Source organism: Salmo trutta, chromosome 40 (assembly GCF_901001165.1).
Source record: "Salmo trutta chromosome 40, fSalTru1.1, whole genome shotgun sequence".
Lineage (NCBI taxonomy): Eukaryota > Metazoa > Chordata > Actinopteri > Salmoniformes > Salmonidae > Salmo > Salmo trutta.
The window spans coordinates 17,834,059-17,857,683 of NC_042996.1; the positions used below are offsets into that span (position 1 = coordinate 17,834,059).

The 23,625-nt window shown below is 43.4% G+C and overlaps 3 protein-coding genes across 4 annotated transcripts in view; 1 reads left to right on the forward strand and 2 right to left on the reverse strand.

Annotated features, from left to right (window-relative positions):
• Window positions 1–954: 954 nt before the first annotated feature.
• LOC115179995 (B-cell receptor-associated protein 29) lies at window positions 955–18,651 on the reverse strand. The gene is made up of 8 exons (XM_029741828.1): window positions 18,543–18,651; window positions 17,864–17,970; window positions 4,458–4,558; window positions 4,160–4,307; window positions 3,743–3,878; window positions 3,357–3,459; window positions 2,968–3,059; window positions 955–2,133 (listed from the first exon to the last, which is right to left on the reverse strand). The coding sequence occupies exons 2-8, from the start codon at window positions 17,953–17,955 to the stop codon at window positions 2,098–2,100; spliced, it is 708 nt and encodes a 235-aa protein (XP_029597688.1). The 5' UTR covers window positions 17,956–17,970; window positions 18,543–18,651; the 3' UTR covers window positions 955–2,097.
• Window positions 18,652–18,932: 281 nt separating this feature from the next.
• Window positions 18,933–21,183, reverse strand: dus4l (dihydrouridine synthase 4-like (S. cerevisiae)). The gene is made up of 5 exons (XM_029741827.1): window positions 20,857–21,183; window positions 20,616–20,737; window positions 20,234–20,474; window positions 19,868–20,094; window positions 18,933–19,282 (listed from the first exon to the last, which is right to left on the reverse strand). The coding sequence occupies exons 1-5, from the start codon at window positions 20,940–20,942 to the stop codon at window positions 19,008–19,010; spliced, it is 951 nt and encodes a 316-aa protein (XP_029597687.1). The 5' UTR covers window positions 20,943–21,183; the 3' UTR covers window positions 18,933–19,007.
• A 192-nt stretch (window positions 21,184–21,375) lies between these two features.
• LOC115180419 (conserved oligomeric Golgi complex subunit 5) overlaps window positions 21,376–23,625 on the forward strand; it is a 96,947-nt gene continuing 94,697 nt past the window's right edge. For both annotated transcript variants that reach the window (XM_029742482.1, XM_029742483.1), the window contains exons 1-3: window positions 21,376–21,440; window positions 21,781–21,920; window positions 22,114–22,171. In XM_029742482.1, the coding sequence (XP_029598342.1) occupies window positions 21,395–21,440; window positions 21,781–21,920; window positions 22,114–22,171 (244 nt within the window). In that variant the 5' untranslated portion in view covers window positions 21,376–21,394. The remainder of the gene's footprint in view (window positions 21,441–21,780; window positions 21,921–22,113; window positions 22,172–23,625) is intronic.

Consider the following 23,625-nt stretch of genomic DNA (forward strand, 5'->3'; position numbering starts at 1 on the left):
TGTCCTAACAAGATAACACATTTTCTATGGCCAGGCAAAATTGTGCCTCATTAGCTCATTGTTATGGATGTATCCAAATAAATGTCACTAGAAAACAGCTTAAACAAATGCAGCTACTGTATTTATTCTATCTACACTGTTTAACTTGACTGTAAGTTAACCGTAGTTGGCTAGCTAGCAAGCAAGGGATAAGAACGTTGCCAGCCAGTATGGCAATGGAACATTTAGAACGAACGACTGGGTTGTGTCCATAGATACAGAACAAAAAGACAATGACTGGGTCGCGTCTCTGGCAACCGAACCAATACAACCCTAGATTTGTTTCGGAACAATATCTCCTGGAAGGATGAAATAGTATGAATAAATTAATCAAAACAACATTTTCGTCTCGGGCCTAACAACACCCATGCCAATATATCCTCCAAACAACGGCTTCGAGGGCATTATCACTTAAATATACCACGGCTGTCAGCCAAACAGCATTCAGGGCTCAAACCACCCAGTTTATAAAGTTCTACCATCAGTGACTATCCACTGCAGGTGCCATATTCATTAGGAGAAGTAAAGCAAATGCACTTAATTTATCGGTCAGTCTATCTGCGTGTCTGTTTGTGTATACGTTGTGTACGTATGTTTGAAAGTTTTAGGGCTCTATTTAATCTGCATCGCTGAAGCATTACAAATGCACGATATAAATGTAAAGGTCATTTTCCGATCGATCCGACATATGCAGCGTTTACCGTGAATGCAGTCTCCGCTGACGTTGGAATACTGCCTTTATATCTTGATCACACTAACGCTGAATTTCTGCAATACAGATTGAATAGAGCCCTTAATGTGCCAAAACCTCACAACAAAAGCATCATGGTCTATTCTCAGGTCATATCAAGTTTGTTCCTAAAGTTGGTGAATAAACACCAACTTTATATTATACAGGTGAATATTTCAAATAACTGGGATACCAAGGAACATTTTTATTTTGAATCACTTTGTTGTGTGCAACAAATTAATTGCATGGCATTTCTCACTCGCATAAAAACAAATCAATGTATATAGTTGTATTTATTAGATTAAACAATGCGAATATCTTGTAAATGTAATACAACAGTAAAACATTTTTAATACGGGATAACATGTTGGAAAAATTGTCTCTACATACCAACATTTTTTAAAATAATTTTTCGCACGAAAAACAACTTTGAGAAAACATATCTACAGTGGTCTGAAAGGCACTTATTCTGTCAGGGAAGCTACTGTTCCCTAGTATTGGAATGTAATGTACAGTACTGGGGGGTGTACAGTACAGTACTGGGGCCTTATAGGAGATAAGTACTTAGGGGATGGGGGCTAGAGGAAGATTTGTTGGTCAATTATCACTTCCACTCCAAGTGCTGACTCGGTCTACCCTACCCTACCCAACCCTGGGCTGGGACAGTCAATACAGGGAGTCAGAGTGAGAAGAGGAAATATGAATTTCCTCAGACTTTTCCATTTCAGTATCCTTATTCCAAAACAGAAAATCATGACTGTGACCCTGTTTGATATTCACAAACTCTCCACATCTAAGAGGAATGAAAACAGAACTTCAACATTGACATCAAATATTCAACAACAAAAATGACTCAATATAGCTTCTCTACCCCTATGAACTCAATGCTAATTTTGTTTTACAAAACACATACAACTCAATCTGTAATATGCATTGCTGTTTAGGTCAAAAAGAAAAAAAGATGACTGCAACGGTGGTGCTCTTGCGATATACAGGAAAGAAAACTACATAGCAAGCCCATTACATCAAAAATATATTCACAGTAGACAACCACTGTAATCTGAAGCTTGTACTGCCATCCATTCTCCAAAAGCCAGCAAATAATAGAAACACTATTTCTAGGCCGGTCTAGTAGCTATTCTATTACAAACGTGCTCAGGTGCTTTTTATCTGAGGTTTGGCGGCTCAGTGAGGCTTTGGAGGAGTATTTTGATGACATCATGCACAGTGCTTCAGTATGTCAAAGGAAAGTGATAGCGTGCGTGACAGTATTTCTGGTTTCTTGGTACAATCTGTAAACGTTCTGACCGCTGTAGTCATAAGCCCGATCAATCATCCTTTTTATCTCCACTCTCTTGAAGATTCTGGAAAAATAAAGAGTATATACAGTGTATCTGAAGTGGTAGATGTAAATGTACAGTAGTAGTACTAAAGTCAGAGCTGTAGTATTCTGTCTACATTTGAGCAGGGTAGTAATATACAGCTTTGAACAAGAGAGGGTGAGCAGTAATATCAAATATATACAGTGCCTTCAGAAACTATTCATTCCTCTTGATTTATTTCACATTGTTGTGATACAGCCTAAATTCAAAATGGATTAAATATTTTTTTCCCCCCCTCACCCATCTATACACAATACCCCATAATGACAGTGAAAAAAAAGTTGCATTTTTTGGCACTATTTGTTGAAAATGAAATACAGAAATATCTAATTTACATGAGTATTCACACCCCTGAGTCAATACTTTGTAGAAGCACCTTCGGTAGCGATTACAGCTGAGTGTCTTTATGGGTAAATCTAAGAGTTTTCCACACCTGGATTGAGAAGTATTTTCCCATTATGCTTTTCGAAACTCTTAAAGCTCTGTCAAATTGGTTGTTGAACATTGCTCGACAACAATTTTCAAGTCTTGCCGTAGATTTAAGTCAAAACTAACTTGGCCGCTCAGGAACATTCACCATCACTACCCCTGAACTTATTTAGGCTTGCCATAACAAAAGGGGTTGAATACCTATTGACTCAAGACATTTCGGCAATTTTCAAAAAAACATGATTCCACTTTGACATTATGGGGTAGTGTGTGTAGGCTATTGGCGAAATGTAACAACATTTGGATAAATTCAAGGGGTGTGAATACTTTCTGAAGGCACTGTAGGCTAAGTGCAGATACTGTATGTACGAGAAAGTCTGGGGTTACCTGGTGTTCTTTCAGCAGTCGGTCGTATTCTTTGGTCAGTCCATCGGATTGTTTCTTCATAGCTTCCATCTCGGATTGGGACTTTTCCAAGGCTAGGGAAAACATTAACCACAAAGCATTCCCATTATCATCCAATTCCCATGCATATCCTCCAATCTATCTACAAGGTGACATGCCTATGGGTCATGCTATGGACATGCTATGGGTTATGAGTGCACATTATGAGTGCACATTCTCGAACAGTAATTGAAGCCCATGTTTGTTTTATTATCATTAGTCCGATTTCATTTGGTTGGTTATTGTAGATCACTTATTTGAAATATTATTGGATTTGTGGTTCTATTATTCCGTCTTTGTCACAAAAGTATTGTGTGTGTGTGTGTCTTCACCTTCCTCTGAGCCCTTCAGTTCTCCTCTCAGTTTCTCCATCTCTGACCTCAGCAGCTCGTTTCCCTCCGCTGTGGCCTTGTCCCCCTTCCCATACATCAGAGTCTGAAACAAACACAGGTAAACATTAACAAACATGAACCACTTACCATACTTCTCAACCATATGCAGTACCAAAATGAGTTTAGTTTCTTTTAGTGTGGATTGAAGGCCCACATCTCTGAGTAGGAGTTCTGATATAGCATCAGTTTCACCTTTTAGATCAACATGAATACGTTTTCATGAACAAGGGGGGCATTATCCAAGATCAGCGCTCCTCTTCTTTTTGAGATCCTTTTAAATACGGGCTCAGGAGCGGAAAGGGCAGTGATACTGGGTATGACGTTACCTGCTTCAATAGCTCGTTGTCCTCCATGTATTTCTTGGCAGTTTGGTTGGCACACTCTGCCTTGGTCTGCAGAGAGGCCGTGGTGCCAGACTCCATTGCCAGCTGGTTGATCAGAGTGATCACCCGCCTCAGCACTCTGTAGGGAAACAACACACACAGATTATGCTCAATACTTCAGCTGCCATCTGAACTTGTCCTTCTGAACAAATGTTTTGTTTTCCGTTGATAAACATTTTGCTACGGTGTGCCCTACTGAAAACGACCGGAGTGTTATGGTCATTGTAATGAATTAAGAAATCTCTATGACTATCCATGCTCTGGCTGGTTTTCACCAGTATCCATCTCAATGTGATGACGACACAGTAAGGACTCAGTATGTCGATGTGTGAGTGATGGACAGACAGATCCAGGACTTACAGCCAGAGGAAGAGGGTAAAGCCAGAGATGTAGAGGTTCCTCTGGGCTCTGAACAGCTTCATGTGGAGGTGGTCAAACATGTTGGGATGCAGATTAGCATCCTTGCTGTTTCCCGCGCCCGAATACTTCCTCACCTCACGCAAAGCATCTACAGGAGGGTGTGCAGGTGTGGTACGACATGGTTAAACATGGTAAGACATTGAGATTGCAAAAGTATTGCATGAGATTGTAAGATCTCAGGTGAGAGATTGTCATGATCTGTGAGTAAATTAAACAACACTTTTTGGCATCAGTTTACCGAGGAAGAGGACTATAAGGATTATGATCATGGCGAAGAAGAATTTATTCCAAAACCTGGCCATTTTGTTCCATATTCTCAGCTGGAAGATACACTGCCATCTGCAAAACAGCACAAAAACAAGGTTGAGACTCAGAACACTGCAACAGCAAGTCAATGTCTAATAAAATAGCACTGGATGCAGCTTAGGACTGTCCCCGACTAAAACAAATCCTAGTAGACCGAAAGTCATCTGTTCTTTCGAACTAATAGATTTGTCTACATTTTAAAACATGTATTTTTTCATTTATAGATATTAATAAAATAATATAAGATGCTTGTCTTGACGATTTAAGTGAACTGTTTGATTAAATAAGACACAAATGACTCAAGAGGGAGCAAGAGATCAAGATAACCAGAAGAAAAATAAAACGTATTAACCTGACCATCCCCCTCCCGCTCCTGCTGGCTTTCTACTCTCCTGAAGTTGCCGTAGGCTGAACCAATTATAGGATATGGACCTAGAAAGCCTGAGCATATCCAGCAGTCCCATTGTATTACGACCGGTCATAGCTTTAGGCTAAGTCCCAGAAGTAAGCCAGAGCAGGCTGGTACCTGCAGAGGGTAAGTCTTAGGGGGTAAATCCCAAGTGGGGTTGGTTCTCTACTAGACCCGTAAAGGGGGAGTGAAAGTCCCAGACGTGGTGACCGTAAGGCCGTAGAGAGTGTGTATGAATAAATTGTTATGCTTGTGTACTAGTACGGTAGGTTCCTTTAAGGATAGGTCCCGAGATCCATGAATGACATTATGGTGTAGGGTAGGTTCCATGAGTGACATTACAGTGTAGGGTAAGTTCCGTATAGGATAGGTCCCTATTGGGGGTATTCCCCTGCGAGATCTGTAAGAGGGATGAAGGTGCCAGCCACAGTGGCAGTGAGGCTGTAGAGTATGTGGATAGTGATAAAAGGTTGCCTGTAAGCCCTGGAGGAGAGCCCCATCCATGGTTAGAAAATGTAAAAAAAGATATTCAACTGATGTGTAACGAGGGTCGTATAAAGGGGACCAACGCGCGGCATGTAGAGTGCTCATACTTTAATGATAACAGTTAAACAAAACAACAGCCAACAGTTCCGTCAGGTGATACTCACAAAACAACTACCCACACCAACACAGGAAAAACAGGCTGCCTAAGTATGGCTTCCAATCAGAGACAACGATAGACAGCTGCCTCTGATTGGAAACCATACCTGGCCAAAACATAGAAAACAAAAAACATAGAATGCCCACCCATCTATCACACCCTGACCTAACTAAACAGAAATACACAGCTCTCCTAGGTCAGAGCGTGACAATACACCCCCCCCCCCGCAAACCTGAACCTATTGGGGAGGGTCTGGGTGGGCATCCATATTTGGCGGAGGCTCTGGTTCCGGGCGTAGAACCCCCCCCGCCCACTGATCCCCCCACTTCTGTGTGTCCGGAGGAACCAGACCGCGGGTCATCGCCGGAGGCTCCGGGCTGCGGACCGTCGCCGGAGGCTCCGGACTGGGGAGCGTCGCCGGAGGCTCCGGACTGGGAAGCGTCATTATCGGTTCCGGACTAGTGACCGTTGCTGCTGGCTCCATGCCATGGATCATCTCTACAGGTTCCGCGCCATGGATCATCACAGGAGGCTTCATACCATGGATCTCTACAGGTGCTGGGCCACGGATTATTCCTACAGGCTTCGTGCCATGGTTTATCCCTACAGGCTCCGGACCATTTATAATCCCTCCAGGCTTTTTGCCAAGGATTATTTCTACAGGCTCCGGGCCATGGATTACCTCTAGAGGCTTCATGCCATGGAACATCCCTACAGGCTCCGGGCCATGGATCATCACTAGAGGCTTCGTGCCATGGATCATCTCTATAGGCTTCGGACCATCGCTTATCACTGGAGGCTTAGATCGTGGAGCTGAAACAGGTCTCACTGGGCTAGGAAGACGCACTGAGGACCGAGTGCTCAAAGCAGGCACCGGCCGTACTGGGCTATGGAGGCGAACTGGAGGGAGAGTGCGAGGGGCAGGCACAGGACGTACTGGATTATGGAGGCGCACTGGAGGGAGAGCGCGAGGAGCAGGCACAGGACGTACTGGATTATGGAGGCGCACTGGAGGGAGAGCGCGAGGAGCAGGCACAGGACGTACTCGGCTACGGAAGCGCACCGGAGAAAGAGCGCGAGAGACAGGCACATGCTCACCACAATAAGCACGGGGAGTTGGCTCAGGTCTCAGTCCTGGCCCAGCCAATTTTTTGGGGGCTGCCTCCGGTTCTTCCCCGTAGGCTCCGATATCTCTCTATTACTTGCCCCCAAGTCAAGTTTCTCCTTTCTATCCACTCCTCACTTGACCAGGTGTCCATTTCTGCCCGGGCACGCCGCTTGATCCAATCATGGTGGGTAGTTCTGTAACGAGGGTCGTATAAAGGGGACCAAGGCACGCCGTGTAGAGTGCTCATACTTTACTTTAATGATAACAGTTAAACAAAAACAACAAAACGACAGCAAAATGGAAAACTACCCACACCAACACATGAAAAACAGGCTGCCTAAGTATGGCTTCCAATCAGAGACAACGATAGACAGCTGCCTCTGATTGGAAACCATACCTGGCCAAAACATAGAAAACAAAAAATGCCCACCCATCTATCACACCCTGACTTAACTAAACAGAAAAACACAGCTCTCCTAGGTCAGAGCGTGACATAATGTTTGAACATGATTCGAGTGTATTAGCAGTAGCAATAAGGAGAGAGGTTGGTTAATTCCCTATTGGGGCAGGGAACAGTGACAGATTATGTGGAAATAGGAAGACAACTGAATAATTTTCGTAATGTGTGTTGTCAACAACAGTGATATTTGAGGGGTAACATGGGAAAAATACATTATGTCACCCGTATTCTCCAGTAATACATTTGCAGACTCTATAGTAGTGGTTCTAATACAAGGTATTAGGTGCCGTGACCAATTAATAGGCACAAATACCATAACTACTCTCCGGGGAAGTGGGTATCGCTACCTTGGAAAGTAGTTAATAGAAGGCGTGTATTAGAGCCGGGCGTGAGGAAATCGAAATACTCTGGACACCGTCGGGAGAGGCTTCGGAATAATAACTCTTGAATTTGCGACCGGCGGCCCCCGATTCTCTCTGTAAAGCGGGGCTAGAGAAGAACAGTTTAAAAAAGCCATACCAGCCCTGAAAGAGGCGCACAAGCATTCTACCAAATCAGCTCGAATATGGATGAAATAGAGCAGGATGCTTTGAGAGTGGAATCTAACTCCGCTCATTTCCCAGTTATGCAAGGGGTTAATACAGTCACAGTGAAAGTCAAAAACAGTGGTTTCAATGACCAAGGTAAGACAAAGAAACAGGGAGGGAAACGTTGCGAAAAAACATCAAAGTGTAGGGCGATAGATTCCTGTTTTAGATGTGGGGCCGTTGGTCATTGGAAGAATAAGTGTAGTAATGGAGCATACTGCACCGGCTACCATAAAGGCCTGATTGGTGGAGTGCTGCAGAGATGGTTGTCCTTCTGGAAGTTTCTCCCATCTCCACAGAGGAACTCTAGAGCTCTGTCAGAGTGACCATCGGGTTCTTGGTCACCTCCCTGACCACGGCCCCTCTCCCCCGATTGCTCAGTTTGGGCGGGCGGTCACCTCTATGAAGAGTATAGGTGGTTCCAAACTTATTCTATTTAAGAATGATGGAGGCCACTGTGTTCTTGGAACCTTCAATACTGCTGAATTTTTTTGGTACCCTTCCCCAGAACTGTGCCTCAACACAATGTGGTCTCGGAGCTCTACGGACAATTCCTTCGACTTCATGGCTTGGTTTTTGCTCTGACATGCACTGTCAACGGTGGGACCTTATATAGACTGGTGTGTGAATTTACCACAGGTAGACTCCAATCAAGTTGTATAAACATCTCAAGGATGATCATTGGAAACAGAATGCACCTGGGCTCAATTTCGAGTCTCATAGCAAAGGGTCTGAAAACTTATGTAAATAAGGTATTTTTTTCCATTTTGAATACATTTTCAAAAATGTCTAAACTTGTTTTCGCTTTGTCATTATGGGGTATTGGATGTAGATTGCTGATGATTTTTATTTTATTTAATACATTTTAGAATAAGGCCGTAAATAACAAAATGTGGAAAAAGTCAAGGGATCAATCAGAATGCACGCACGCACACACATATAAACTCAGCAAAAAAACAAACGGCCCTTTTTCAGGACCCTGTCTTTCAAAGATAACTCGTAAAAATCCAAATAACTTAACAGATCTTCATTGTAAAGGGTTTAAACACTGTTTCCCATGCTTGTTCAATGAATCATAAACAATTCATGAACATTAGGACACTAAAAGAGGCCTTTCTACTGACTCTGAAAAACACCAAAAGAAAGATGCCCAGGGTCCCTGCTCATTTGCGTGAACATGCCTTAGGCATGCTGCAAGGAGGCATGAGGACTGCAGATGTGGCCAGGGCAATAAATTGCATGTCCGTACTTCGAGACGCCTAAGACAGCGCTACAGGAAGACAGGACGGACAGCTGATCGTCCTCGCAGTGGCACACCACATATAACAACACCTGCACAGGATCGGTACAGCCGAACATCACACCTGCGGGACAGGTACCGGATGGCAACAACAACTGCCCGAATTACACCAGGAACGCACAATCCCTCCATCAGTGCTCCAACTGTCCACAATAGGCTGAGAGAGGTTGGACTGAGGGCTTGTAGGCCTGTTGTAAGGCAGGTCCTCACCAGACATCACCGGCAACAACGTCGCCTACGGGCACAAACCCACCGTCACTGGACCAGACAGGACTGGCAAAAAGTGCTCTTCACTGACGTGTTGCGGTTTTGGTTCACCAGGGGTGATGGTCGGATTCACGTTTATCATCGAAGGAATGAGCGTTACACCGAGGCCTGTACTCTGGAGCGGGATCGATTTGGAGGTGGAGGGTGCGTCATGGTTTGGGGCGGTGTGTCACAGCATCATCGGACTGAGCTTGTTGTCATTGCAGGCAATCTCAATGCTGTGCGTTACAGAGAAGACATCCTCCTCTCTCATGTGGTACCCTTCCTGCAGGCTCATCCTGACATGACCCTCCAGCATGACAATGCCACCAGCCATACTGCTCGTTCTGTGCGTGATTTCCTGCAAGACAGGAATGTCAGTGTTCTGCCATGGTCAGCGAAGAGCCTGGATCTCAATCCCATTGAGCATGTCTGGGACCTGTTGGATCGGAGGGTGAGGGCTAGGGCCATTCCCCCCCAGAATTGTCCGGGAACTTGCAGGTGCCTTGGTGGAAGAGTGGGGTAACATCTCACAGCAAGAACTGTCAAATCTGGTGCAGTCCATGAGGAGGAGATGCACTGCAGTACTTACTGCAGCTGGTGGCCACAGTGAGATACTGTTACTTTGTTCAGGGACACATTACTCCATTTCTGTTAGTCACATGTCTGTGGAACTTGTTCAGTTCATGTCTCAGTTGTTGAATCTTGTTATGTTCATACAAATACAGTGAGAGGACGTTCATTTTTTTGCTGAGTTTACATATATATATTATACAGTGAGGGAAAAAAGTATTTTATCCCCTGCTGATTTTGTACGTTTGCCCACTGACAAAGAAATGATCAGTCTATAATTTTAATGGTAGGTTTATTTGAACAGTGAGAGACAGAATAACAACAAAAAATCCAGAAGAACGCATGTCAAAAATGTTATAAAATGATTTGCATTTTAATGAGGGAAATAAGTATTTCACCCCTCTCCAAAACATGACTAAGTACTTGGTGGGAAAAACCTTGTTGGCAATCACAGAGGTCAGGCGTTTCTTGTCGTTGGCCACCAGGTTTGCACACATCTCAGGAGGGATTTTGTCCCACTCCTCTTTGCAGATCTTCTCCAAGTAATTAAGGTTGAGGCTAACGTTTGGCAACTCGAACCTTCAGCTCCCTCCACAGATTTTCTATGGGATTAAGGTCGGGGGACTGGCTAGGCCACTCTAGGACCTTAATGTGCTTCTTCTTGAGCCAATCCTTTGTTGCCTTGGCCGTGTGTTTTGGGTCATTGTCATGCTGAAACACCCATCCACAACCCATTTTCAATGCTCTGGCTGAGGGAAGGAGGTTCTCACCCAAGATTTGACGGTACATGGCCCCGTCCATCGTCCCTTTGATGCAGTGAAGTTGTCCTGTCCCCTTAGCAGAAAAACACCCCCAAAGCATAAGGTTTCCACCTCCATGTTTGACGGTGGAGATGGTGTTCTTGGGGCCATAGGCAGCATTCCTCCTCCTCCAAACACGGCGAGTTGAGTTGATGCCAAAGAGCTCTATTTTGGTCTCATCTGACCACAACACTTTCACCAGTTGTCCTCTGAATCATTCAGATGTTCATTGGCAAACTTCAGATGGGCATGTATATGTGCTTTCTTGAGCAGGGGGACCTTGCGGGCGCTGCAGGATTTCAGTCCTTCACGGCGTAGTGTTACCAATTGTTTTCTTGGTGACTATGGTCCCAGCTGCCTTGAGATCATTGACAAGATCCTCCCGAGTAATTCTGGGCTGATTCCTCACCGTTCTCATGATCATTGCAACTCCACGAGGTGAGATCTTGCACGGAGCCCCAGGCCTGAGGGAGATTGACAGTTATTTTGTGTTTTTTCCATTTGCGAATAATCGCACCAACTGTTGTCACCTTCTCACCAAGCTGCTTGGCGATGGTCTTGTAGCCCATCCCAGCCTTGTGTAGGTCAACAATCTTGTCCCTGACATCCTTGGAGAGCTCTTTGATCTTGGCCATGGTGGAGAGTTTGGATCTGATTGATTGATTGCTTCTGTGGACAGGTGTCTTTTATACAGGTAACAAGCTGAGATTAGGAGCACTCCCTTTAAGAGTGTGCTCTTAATCTCAGCTCGTTACCTGTATAAAAGACACCTGGGAGTCAGAAATCTTTCTGATTGAGAGGGGGTCAAATACTTATTTCCCTCATTAAAATGCAAATCAATTTATAACATTTTTGACATGCCTTTTTTTTCTCGATTTTTTGTTGTTGTTATTCTGTCTCTCACTGTTCAAATAAACCTACCATTAAAATTATAGACTGATCCTTTCTTTGTCAGTGGGCAAGCATACAAAATCAGCAGGGGATCAAATACTTTTTCCCCTCACTGTATATACACAGTCCATTCGGAAAGTATTTCAGACCCCTTCCCTTTTTACACATTAGAGTGTCATGACTCTTGTGAGGATCCGAAGGATCAGGTTACAGTGGGTCCGCTCTACAGAGGGGGAGAGGGGTGAAGTTGGCCGTTTTATGAAGGTCGTAAATACTTTACAGAAACTCTCTTCCTTGTCATTCAGTATTGAGGGAAAGAAACCTCTGTGGAACAAAGGGAGTCCTACCGCCAAAAACTCCAACATCAACTGTTTGGACAAAGATAAATATTGTTTAATTCCCCAAACAGTTCGAATGATCCGTGGGCACTTAAATAACAATTGTCAGATCAGTTGTGTTTTGGGATCCCATGAAGGACAGTATAACAACATAACTGTGTCTCTGAATGTGTATATTTCCCAGTGATCAGGGTCACACCCAAATGTTGGGAAACTGACATGATTAATGATGTAAATAGCACTCGTGACAAAATGTACATTTAGTCAAGAAAACGCAGGGACGGGAGTCCCCACATTGAAATGGCTTCTACTCTATAGACCAGAGAGCATGGAGCTGGTTAAGAAAACTACACGACTACACATTCAGTCTGCAGCTGTATATGTAAAATAGTCTAGTAAACTCGACCGAAGACAAGAGAACACTTCCATATCGATGACCGATTGGTACTCTGAAAGAACCATTCTGGAGAACATTTCCCTATCAACAACCATTGGTACGTTTGATGTATCCATTATAACAGAGCTACAACTACGAAAGACTGATCTCTGGTGGACTAACCAGACACTTTCTGTCGACTGACTCTCCAGCAGATAGACCAGCGATTTCAACAGAGAAACAACAAGACATACAGCTGTAAATATATAAATTGCACTTCCTTTCGAAAGAGCGGGTGTTCATGTGCAAAGTATTAGCATTTCAATGAGCCTAGTTATCAGCTGTGTGTACGATAGTGAAGTCCTATGTCTTTTGTCCCGCTCTTTCTTACATGCCCTCCCCTTTAATTTTGTGTAACAAGCCGTCATATCGGTTTAGTCCACTAGGGACTTCTCATTGCATTATGTAGTACTCAATGTGTAACCTATCCTGTGTGTGTTTGTAATTCTGTGTGATTATTTAGTTAGTAGGTAAATAAATTACGCCAATTTGTATATCGCTGACTCATCATTTATGCTAGGGTTCGTGCAGATATCCAAGAGTTTGCAACATTCAGAATATGACTGAGGTAATAATACATTAATAAGTGACTGTAATCAATAAGATTTAAGTTCAATTCGGGAAATAGTAACTCTTTAAACAACCTTTTCCGTGGTGCCCCGACTTCCTAGTTAATTCATCTTTACATGATTAGTTTAATCACGTAATAATTACACAGAGAATTGATTTGATAACATAACAGTCTTCACTTTAATGATAGTCCAAAGACACGACAACAGCCTTATTCTAAAATGGATTAAATACTCCCCCCCTCATCAATCTACACACAATACCCTAAAAAACTAAGCGAAAACAGGTTTAGGTCTTTTTGAAAATATATAAAAAATTAAAACAGAAATACCTTATTTACATAAAGTATTTAGACCTTTTGCTATGAGAGATGAGATGTTTCTACAACTTGGAGTCCACCTGTGGTAAATTCAATTGATTGGACATGATTTGGAAAGGCACACACCGGTCTATATGAAGTCCCACAGTTGACAGTGCATGTCAGAGTAAAAACCAAGCCATGAGGTCAAAAAAATTGTCCGTAGAGCTCCAAGACAGGAGTGTCGAGGAACAGATCTGGGAAAGGGTACCACAAAATGTCAGCAGCATTGAAGGTCCCCAAGAACACAGTGGCCTCCATCATTCTTAAATGGAAGAAGTTTGGAACCAACAAAGACTTTCCTAGAGCTGGCCGTCTGGCAAAACTGAGCCATCAGGGGAGAAGGGCCTTGGTCAGGGAGGTGACCATGACCATGGTGATCACTCAGACAAAGCTCTAGAATTCCTCTGTGGAGATGGGAGAACCTTCCAGAAGGACAACCATCTCTGCAGCATTCCACCAATCAGGCTTTTATGGTAGTGGCCACACAGAAGCCACTCCTCAGTAAAAAGGCACATGACAGCCCACTTGGAGTTTGCCAAAAGGCACCCAAAGAACTCTCAGACCATGAGAAACAAGATCCTTTGGTCTGATGAAACCAAGGTTGAACTTGAGCCTGAATGCCAAGTGTCACATCTGGAAGAAACCTGGCACCATCCCTACGGTGAAGCATGGTGGTGGCAGCATCATGCTGTGGGGATGTTTTTCAGCGGCAGGGACTGGGAGACTAGTCAGGATCGAGGGAAAGATGAATGGAGCAAAGTACAGAAAGATCCTTGATGAAAAACTGCTCCAGAGCACTCAGGACCTCAGACTGGGGCAAAGGTTCACCTTCCAACAGGACAACGACCCTAAGCACACAGCCAAAACAACGCTGGAATGTCCTTGAGTGGCCCAGTCAGACCCCGGACTTGAACCCGATCGAACATCTATGGAGAGACCTGGAAATAGCTGTGCAGCGACACTCCCATCCAACCTGACAGAGGTTGAGAGGATCTGCAGAGAAGAATGGGAGAAACGTTGTTTCTATGGAAGGTATAGCTAAGCCCAGAGGCATATATTAAGAAATAAATTACTCTGGCTAATCCTAATCAGACCTGCCTGTTTTCACAGATGAAGTAAAATGATGCAAATTACTTCGCTCGTGAAACGTGTCCCTCAAATGATATAACTGTAACAACAGTGTGAGTGCACTGGACAAATGTAACCTTGTGCTATTTAATGCATTATCTGACCGGAACGAGTGCTCCCAAGTCAAAAAGTAATGTGCATTCCACAGGTTTATAAATGAGTCATCTAAAATAATCATCAAGATTATGAAAGGTTTTGCAGCACAGCTGAGAGTTCTTGAAGGCACACTTGGGAAGCACTGGCCAAGATGTCTATGACTCATTCACATTTGGTCTGGTCCGGACTGACCAAATTTGTACTTGTTTAGGGTCATTAGAAAATTCCCCAGCATGCTTTGCAAGTATTTGTTTTTACATTTTGGCCATTCAGCAGAAGCTCCTATCCAGAGCAACTTATATGCTGACCAAACTGGACGCGTGCCTGCGCACGTTGATTTTGTTCACACGCACCAGAAGCGATCAGGACACACAGGTAAAAATATCAAAAACTCTGAACCAATTATATTAATTTGGGGACAAGTCAAAAAGCATTAAACATTTATGGCAATTTTGCTAGCTAGCTTGCTGTTGCTAGCTAATTTGTCCTGTGATATAAACATTGGGTTGTTATTTTACATGAAATGCACAAGGTCCACTACTCCGACAATTAATCCACAGATAAAACGGTAAACCGAATTAGTTCCTCATCTCTCCTCCTTCCTTCAGGCTTCTTTTTCTTCTTTGGACTTTATATGGCGGTTGGCAACCAATTTTACAGAGCATTACTACAACCGAATGGAGTGAGGACCTCAGTTAAATCTGTCAATCAGCCAGGTGGGTATATGCTCCAAAAAACCAATGAGGAGATGGGAGAGGCCTGACTTGCAGCACGTTGAGCGTCACAAATCGAACCAATTTCTATTTAAGCGCCTGGCCACGCAGATGCTCATGCTCGCTGACGCGCATGAGCAGTGTGAGTGCAATGATTGAATAACATGTGTAAATGTCTAAATGTATTTTGCGACGCGAGCGTTATGGTCAGCATGTTACAGTCAGTGCATTCAACTAACTGTTGAATGAGGAATAATGGTGTAGGGCTGTTTTTCATTCCAGACAATTCTGTGCTTCCAACTTTGTGGCAACAGTTATGGGAAGGCCCTTTCCTGTTTCAGCATGACAATGCCCCCATGCACAAAGCGAGGTCCAAATAGAAATTGTTTGTCGAGATCGGTGTGGAATAACTTGACTGGCCTGGACAGAGCCCTAACCTCAACCCCATCGAACAACGTTGGGATTAATTGGAATGCAGACTGCGAGCCAGGCCTAATCGCCCAACATCAGTGCCCGACCTCACTAATGCTCTTGTGGTTGAATGGAAGCAAGTCCCCGCAGCAATGTTCCAAAATCTAGTGGAAAGCCTTCCCAGAAGAGTGGAGGCTGTTATAGCAGCAAAGGGGGGAATAACTCCATATTAATGCCCATGATTTTGGAATGAGATGTTCGACGAGCAGATGTCCACATACTTACATACTTTTGGTGATGTAGTGCATGCGCAGTTGAAACTTCGCCATAGAATCAAATAAAATTGTATTTGTCACATGCGCCAAATACAAAAAGGTGTAGGTAGACCTTACTGTGAAATGCTTACTTATGAGCCCTTAACCAACAATGCAGTTTTAAAAAAGTAAGACAAAAAAAAGTAACAAAATAACAATAACGAGGCTATATACAAGAGGTACTGGTACCAAGTCAATGTGCTGGGGTACAGGTTAGTTGAGGTAATTCGTACACGTGGCTAGGGGTAAAGTGACTATGCATAGATAATAAACAGAGAGTAGCAGCAGCGTATGTGAAGAGTGTGAATGTATGTGTGTGACGTCAATATATGTGTGTGTGTTGGAGTGCCATGTGTGAGTGAGTGGTTAGAGTCCAGTGAGTGTACATTGAGCCTGTGCAAGAGAGTCATAGCAAAAGTTAAGAACAAATAAGAATAAAATAAGGGTCAATGCAAATAGACCAGGTAGCCATTTGATTAATTGTTCAGCAGTCTTATGTCTTGGGGGTAGAAGCTTTTAAAGAGCCATTTGGTCCCAGACATGGATCTCCGGTACCGCTTGCCATGCGGTAGCAGAGAGAGCAGTATATGACTTGGGTGGCTTGAGTTTTTGACCACTTTTAGAGCCTTCCTCTGACAAAACCTGGTATAGAGGTCCTGGATGGCAGGAATTTGGCCCCAGTGAAGTACTGTGCTGTCCGCACCACCCTTTGTAGCGCCTTGCGGTCAGATGCAAAGCAGTTGCCATACCAAGTGGTGATGCAACCAGTCAGGATGCTCTCGATGATTCAGTTGTAGAACTTTTCGCGAATTTGAGGTCCCATGCTAAATCTTTTCAGCCTCCTGAGGGGGAAGAGCCGTTGTCGTACCTGCTTCATGACTGTGTTGGTGTGTTTGGACCATGATAGGTTCTTAGTGATGTAGACACCAAGGAACTTGAAGCTCTCAACCCGCTCCATACAGCGCTGTCGATGTGAATGGGGGTGTGCTTGGCTCTCATTTTCCTGTAGTCCACGATCATCTCCTTTGTCTTGCTCACCTTGAGGGAGAGGTCGTTGTCCTGGCACCACACTGCCAGGTTTCTGACCTCATCCCTATAGGCGGTCTCATTGCTGTTGGTGATCAGGCCTACCACCGTCGTGTCGTCTGCAAACTTAATGATGGTGTTGAGTCATGCATTGCCACGCAGTTGTGGGTGAACAAGGAGTACAGGAGAGGACTAGGCACACACCCCTGAGGTGCCCCCGTGTTGAGGATCAGCGTGATATGTTGTTGCCTACCCTCACCAGCTGGGGGCAGCCCATCAGGAAGTCCAGGATCCAGTTGCAGAGGAGGTGTTCAGTCCCAGGGTCCTTAGCTTAGTGATGAGCTTGGAGGGCACTATGGTATTGAACGCTAAGCTTTAGTCAATGAATAGCATTCTCATCTAGGTGTCCCTTTTGTCCAGGTGAGAAAGGGCAGTGTGGAGTGCAATAGCGATTGCGTCACCTGTGGATCTGTTGGGGCGGTTTGCGAATTGGAGTGGGTCCAGGGTTTCTGGGATGATGGTGTTGATGTGAGCCATGACCAGCCTTTCAAAGCTTTTCATGGCTACAGATGTGAGTGCAAGGGGCGCAAGTCATTTAGGCAGGTTACCTTGGCGTTCATTGGCACAGGGACTATGGTGGTCTGCTTGAAACGTGGGTATTACAGACTGGGTCAGGGAGATGTTGAAAATGTGAATGTATACACTTGTCATCTGGTCGGCACATGCTGAGTACGCGTCCTGGTAATCCGTCAATGACCAAAAAATATATGTATATTTAACGTCTGTAAATGACATCTTTAACTTTCATTCAGAACTGAAAATTAACCTGACCTCAATGTCTGGAAAATACGTATTTTAGACATGATTTCAACGTAATTTTGCTTACTGGCTTGTTGCAGTATCTAGACTGGCTAGGGCTCATTCCTACCTGGTGGCTGAGATGAAGGGTAGACAGAGGATGAGGAGTACACCTACTTCCACATAGAGGAAGAGGGCAACTGCAGTCCATTGCAACGTCATCTCTAACAATACAGTCTGTAAAATATTAAACATTTTAAGCAACAGAGGTCCTTTTCACAGTCTTGCAGTAGGTTATTTTGCCAGAATGGAAACGGACTGGTTCAATTGTTGATGTCAACAACAGAAACAATTAACTGGCTACGTAGCTAGCTAGTTTCCTATGGATATAGTTCAGCTAACTGTGAAACCACCAATGCAAATGTATTGAGAACAGAGCTGTTCCTGTTTCAGTGATAAGCCTCTTATCCTAGCTCGATACGTAACGTTACAAAGTTCACATGCTTGGTAAATAATAGCCAGTAGTAGTAAATGTATGCTGTTTCATTCAGTGTGTAACATACGTCCTTATATCATAGAAATAGTAGCTGTGCCTCATAGAAATAGTAGCTAGCTATATATTGCTAAAGACTTTGCCTCATGCAGTGACATCAGCCAGGTACTATAGCTGGCAATATTTTTTAAGGCAGGACACGATAGTTATCTAGCTAACTGGTACTAGCTAACGTTAGCACTTTTGTGAAATACACAGTAACTACACATATGATCAAGTTCAATATCTTAATAATTATGCAAAGTATGTAACTTACTCTGCGGCACCCGAACAAAGAAACCAGAGGTTGAAAAGAGAAAAGCAAACTTTGGAGACAGTTGTTTCACTCCTCCTTTTTCGTCTCATTGGAATGACGTCATACATAACGTTTTACAGTAGCTGTTCGTTTACGGTTTTATCCTCCACTGAGAACCAATAAGGTTCTGCCATATATTGGTAATACCATACTGTGCACATCATGGAAATTACAAATATGTTGAAATTAGGTGTAACGTGTTAGGTTTTGTTTGTACCTTTTGACAATTTCTGACTGGACACGTTGAAGTGAATCTGATGTAACCTTAGTTTATTTATTGCAGATAGAGGGTCACGTGCTCACACACTGCACTCCTTAACTATCTGAATGAGATAAAAAATAAAAAGGTAATATAGTAAATAAAAGCTTTTATTCCATTGGAAATATGATTAATAACATACACAATAAATTATACCCAGCCAGTGTTTATGATAGGCCTACTGTCTGTGTGTCTGGGGATCCATATGTGTTGTGGAGGTAGTCTATGACAGCAGCGGTGCTATGCAGGGAGTTGAACACCTTTCTCTCGGGCTGGGAGCTGACCCTCTCCAGCATGTAGATGAGGTGCTGGTGGAAGCAGGTGAAGGGGGTCCCCTGGTTCGTGGCGAAGTCCACCCACTCCCACACACACTCAAGAGGGGTCTCATTGTAGCCAGCGAACATGGCCGGGTTGGACAACAGCCCCCGGGCTGCCATCACACCTACAGGACAAAGCACGTGAGGTGGGAAGTGTCTTGAGTGAGCCATTTAACAATAAAGATTCTGTATTGATATATTCTATCTTTCTCAAATTATTTCTGTGAATGGAACCTCTAGCTACCCATTTATGTACTTACAATGAATATATGTTATGATGACACAATAAACAGATAATGATTTCCCTGGAGGGAATGAGAGGTTACAGAATAAATGCAGATAAAGTGTTTACGATAAGGAGTAAACAGTGGGCTATGCAGTTCTATGAAAATCAACCATGACAGTGGCTCCCCCCCAGAAACCCCCCATGTTGTGGTTTATTTTCATAGAACTGCCCAGCTTGTCATTGTGGATCACTTTGGCCTATATAAGGGGATTTAATATGAAGTTATTTCAAGCGTGTCTTTCCCATAGAAATAACTACACATGTGTAGTTACTAAGGATCTGTCTCATATGACACCCTATTCTCATACAGAGTGCACTATTTTTGACCAGAGTCCTGTGTGACTGCCTTTGGAGTCTCTGGTCACAAGTAGTGCACAATATTGGGAATAAAGAATCAATTGTGATTTGCACAAATTGAACTGACCATCAACTCCAGTGAGCTGGTGAGTGGTCTCCACATCTCGGAGGGTCTTTATGTCTCCGTTGGCGACGACAGGGACCGACAGGCTGTCCTTGATGGTCTTGATAGCGTCAAAGTGGACAGGCTGGTGGCGCTCCTCTGCGGTCCGACCATGGACCGTTATCCAGGACACCCCTGCCGCCTCTGCCTTCTGACACAGGTCCACCGTACGTCGCAGGTCCTTGTGAATTCTGGGAAAAGAGAGAAGAAACAACAACTACAAAAGGAACTTCGTGACACTTAGGTTGTTTGCAAAATAAAGCTTTACAAGCTCTTTTGTCATTGAAGTAAAAGTGAAACAATTATATTTGGGGATATGATCACTCTTACCGTATTTTGATGGAGGCTGTGTAGTTAGGATTGTCCACTTGGTTCCTGACATGTCGAACCATGTCTTTGACCAGCTCAGGTTTGTTGATAAGGCATGCCCCGTAGCCTTCCGACATGGCCCACCGCTGGGGACAGCCACAGTTGAGGTCCACTCCATCAGAGAAGGGTGCGACCACACAGGCTGCATCAGCCAGGGTCTGGGCATCACTGGCAGCAAACTGCACGATCAGAGGACGGTCAGCTGATGGGAGAGACAAAGAGCAATAAAGTTGGATTTAATTGACAGCAAATTGACAGTCTCCACACATCAAGACACCACGTCCCTATAGTTTGAGAGGCATCTAATATTTCCTTGAAGAAAAAAAAAGTGATCTCATATTACCTTCATTAGTTGTAAATTCACTGTCTCTGGCTTTGACAGAACGCATAAAGTCAGGAGCAACTATCATTGGAGTGAAGCAAATGTCACAGTCAAATTTCCTCACCAGTGACCTGAATGCCAACCTGAAAAAGTTGAAAATAAACGATGAGTTATAGCTATTGCTAAACCTACTTCAGCTATCTGCACAAAACCCAACTGCTGAACATGTCATTGAAAATCTACCAAGATCAGACAATCTTACTTTGAATACCGGACCATAGGAGCACAGATTTTCAGAACTTTCCCTTCCTCAAACATGTCCATCATGTTGGTGGTCGTCATTTTCATAGACCGTACAGTATGTTTTTAATCACTGAAGTGAGCTAGCCAGTTAGCTAGCTAGCTAGCTAGATTGGCATGGCAATGCTTTTCTTTCCACAGTCGAAACTGTTTGTTGCATGCAGTTTAGGACCTATTCTAACGTTGATGTGACTAGATAACGTTCATATTTAATGTAATTAAGCTAGCTAGTTAGCTAAAGATGACAAACACCCAAATGCAAAGAATAACACGCGGTATGTTAGTGGGCGTGTCCTCCGAACAAGCTTTCATGTTTTACCTTTGAACCTAAAAAGGATTTAAATATTATTTTTTATGTATTTATTTGATAAGTAACGTTATAACAATGAACTTTGATACAAATACAGATAATTTGATACTTTATTAAGAATAATAAAATGTTTGGTTTGGTTCATTTCCTGTCGCTGAAATTTACGTCATCGTGTGATGAAGTGGCAAACATGGATGGTAGTAGAGAAGCTTCAACGAATTCACTGCTAAATGATGGTAAAATACTATATTTTAAGTACTTTTCTGTCAGTCAGTTTTACTTCACGTAGGTGTATGTTTTGTTTTATTTAGCTTGGTGTATCAGCCCCGTAGTCGTTTAGGAATGAGAGCTACCGAGTTGACTGTGCAGTCCATCATTGACAACTTACAGCAAGGCACCGTAATCGTTTCTGTTTGCAATACATTTCTTTGCTTGCGATAAAAAAAAGTGTCTTTGGAAATACAGTTGGAGTGGTATGTGTGTGGCCATATTGTTGCTTTACCATGGGTAAGAAATAATCCAGGAAGTGATTTAGCTAGCTAATCTATTTTTACTATTTACCCATCTCTTCTCCAGAATGCTATGCGGATTTTCTCACAGAGGACTTTGACGTGAAGACGTACACAGCCCAGGCCATCCACCATGCTGTCATTGCAGAACAGCTGGCCAAGCTGGCTCAGGGTATCAGTCAGCTGGACAAGGAGCTCCATAGCCAGGTATACATGACACCTGTCACCTAAAACTGTATCTCACACATGTGAGACCCTTAGCACCATATCTTTATCTATTATTAGTTTAATCAGTTTGTTCTATACTGATAGCTAGTATGTATACATTTTCTGTAGGAAGGACACTTTTCCTTCATGTGTTGAATGACTTACTGACTGTGGTAAATATTTCTCCTGTCAGGTGGTAGCCAGGCATGAGGAGCTACTTGCTCAAGCTACTGGGATTGAGTCTTTGGAAGGTAACACACCTTTAGCACATATTTGTTTTTGTCATCATCATGGCACTTCTGACTTGCTGGAACAGGGGTTCTCAAAGTGGGGTCGGTGCTTTTGGCCAAGGGATCCATGGCCAAAAGCCACGGATCCCTGTGTAATACAATACAAGTACTGTGGCTACAATGTAATATTATGCAAAAAAAACAAGTATCTTCTTATCCCTGGACAGCATGGGCCTGGGAGGCTCACAGGGATATTGGTATCCACAGTACTCCACCAATTGATCACGCTCTCCACTGCCGATGTGAGTAAGACCTTTTAAACAGGTCAACATTCACAAGGTCGCAGGATCAGACGGATTACCAGGTCATGTACTACGAGCATGCGCTGACCAACTGGCAAGTGTCTTCACTGACATTTTCAACCTCTCCCTGTCTGAGTCTGTAATACCTACATGTTTCAAGCAGACCACCATAGTCCCTGAAAGATTATTGGAATCTGTGTGGGTAGCTGGACAGGTAGGATGACTGACAATAGTGAAGGTGAACAGGTGGTCATGGGTCAGGTGACAGAGGAATAGATGAGACTGAGGCAGGAATTCCTTTAACCACAAAGTGGCATATTTACTGGGTAGTCTGTGCTGTATAACAAAAGAAACAGAATAACATGTACCCAATCAAATTCAAATTAGAAAGTCAAATCATAACAATCATTCTCATTATTAACAGAATTAGGTAATTCAGCAATAAGGTTCCATAGGAATTCAATATGAAGCAGAATGGAGTCATTTAGGATCATAACCATTCATGTTAATCCAGAGAAGGATTAATGCAAATAAATTGTTAATTTATTCAATCTATAATCTCCATCAATTTGATATAAGAATTGATCAATTCAGCAAATCATTACGTTTCATATTTCATCATTCTAGGTTAGTCTTCATATGTACATGTAATTTCATTACATTTTAACCATATATCAATGTCTGTAGGGCCGTGATCATTGGCCATTTACATAACACAATAGGTTTGAAGCGTGTGCTCCAATAACTATAAACAATAACCGATGGCGCGCTCTCCCGATCGCAACAGATAGTTCAGATGAAAGGTAACAGATTCGGTGGATTTACGTTGATTCATGGACGCACAGAATATCTGGATTAGACGGAGTTAAGGAAGAGAAAGCAGCGAAGTTGGGTGGTGTCGATGTCCTCCTTTTAATGATTTGAGATCTATCGGTCATTTCCACCTGACCTAATTAAAGCGCCCCTGGCCCAGCTGAGCAAGTGGCCATGAATTAAAGGATGATTCCACCAACTCCATGGGCCTTTTCTACGGTCCCTGTGCCCAATAACATTAAGGTAACCTGCCTAAATGACTACTGACCCGTAGCACTCACGTCTGTTGTCATGAAAAGCTTTGAAAGGCTGGTCATGGCTTGCGTCAACACCATTATCCCAGAAACCCAAGACCCACTC

Excerpts from the sequence above, each read along its gene's own strand:
- LOC115179995 (XM_029741828.1), bottom strand. The coding sequence starts at position 17,955 with ATGACGTTGCAATGGACTGCAGTTGCCCTCTTCCTCTATGTGGAAGTA. Across the intron at positions 3,460-3,742 it reads ACAACGAGCTATTGAAGCAG|ACTCTGATGTATGGGAAGGG; the intron begins GTAACGTCATAC and ends TGTTTGTTTCAG. Across the intron at positions 2,134-2,967 it reads GACTGCTGAAAGAACACCAG|AATCTTCAAGAGAGTGGAGA; the intron begins GTAACCCCAGAC and ends TTATTTTTCCAG.
- dus4l (XM_029741827.1), bottom strand. The coding sequence starts at position 20,942 with ATGAAAATGACGACCACCAACATGATGGACATGTTTGAGGAAGGGAAA. Across the intron at positions 20,475-20,615 it reads TGAATTTACAACTAATGAAG|CTGACCGTCCTCTGATCGTG; the intron begins GTAATATGAGAT and ends CTCTCCCATCAG. Across the intron at positions 20,095-20,233 it reads ACAGCCTCCATCAAAATACG|AATTCACAAGGACCTGCGAC; the intron begins GTAAGAGTGATC and ends CTCTTTTCCCAG.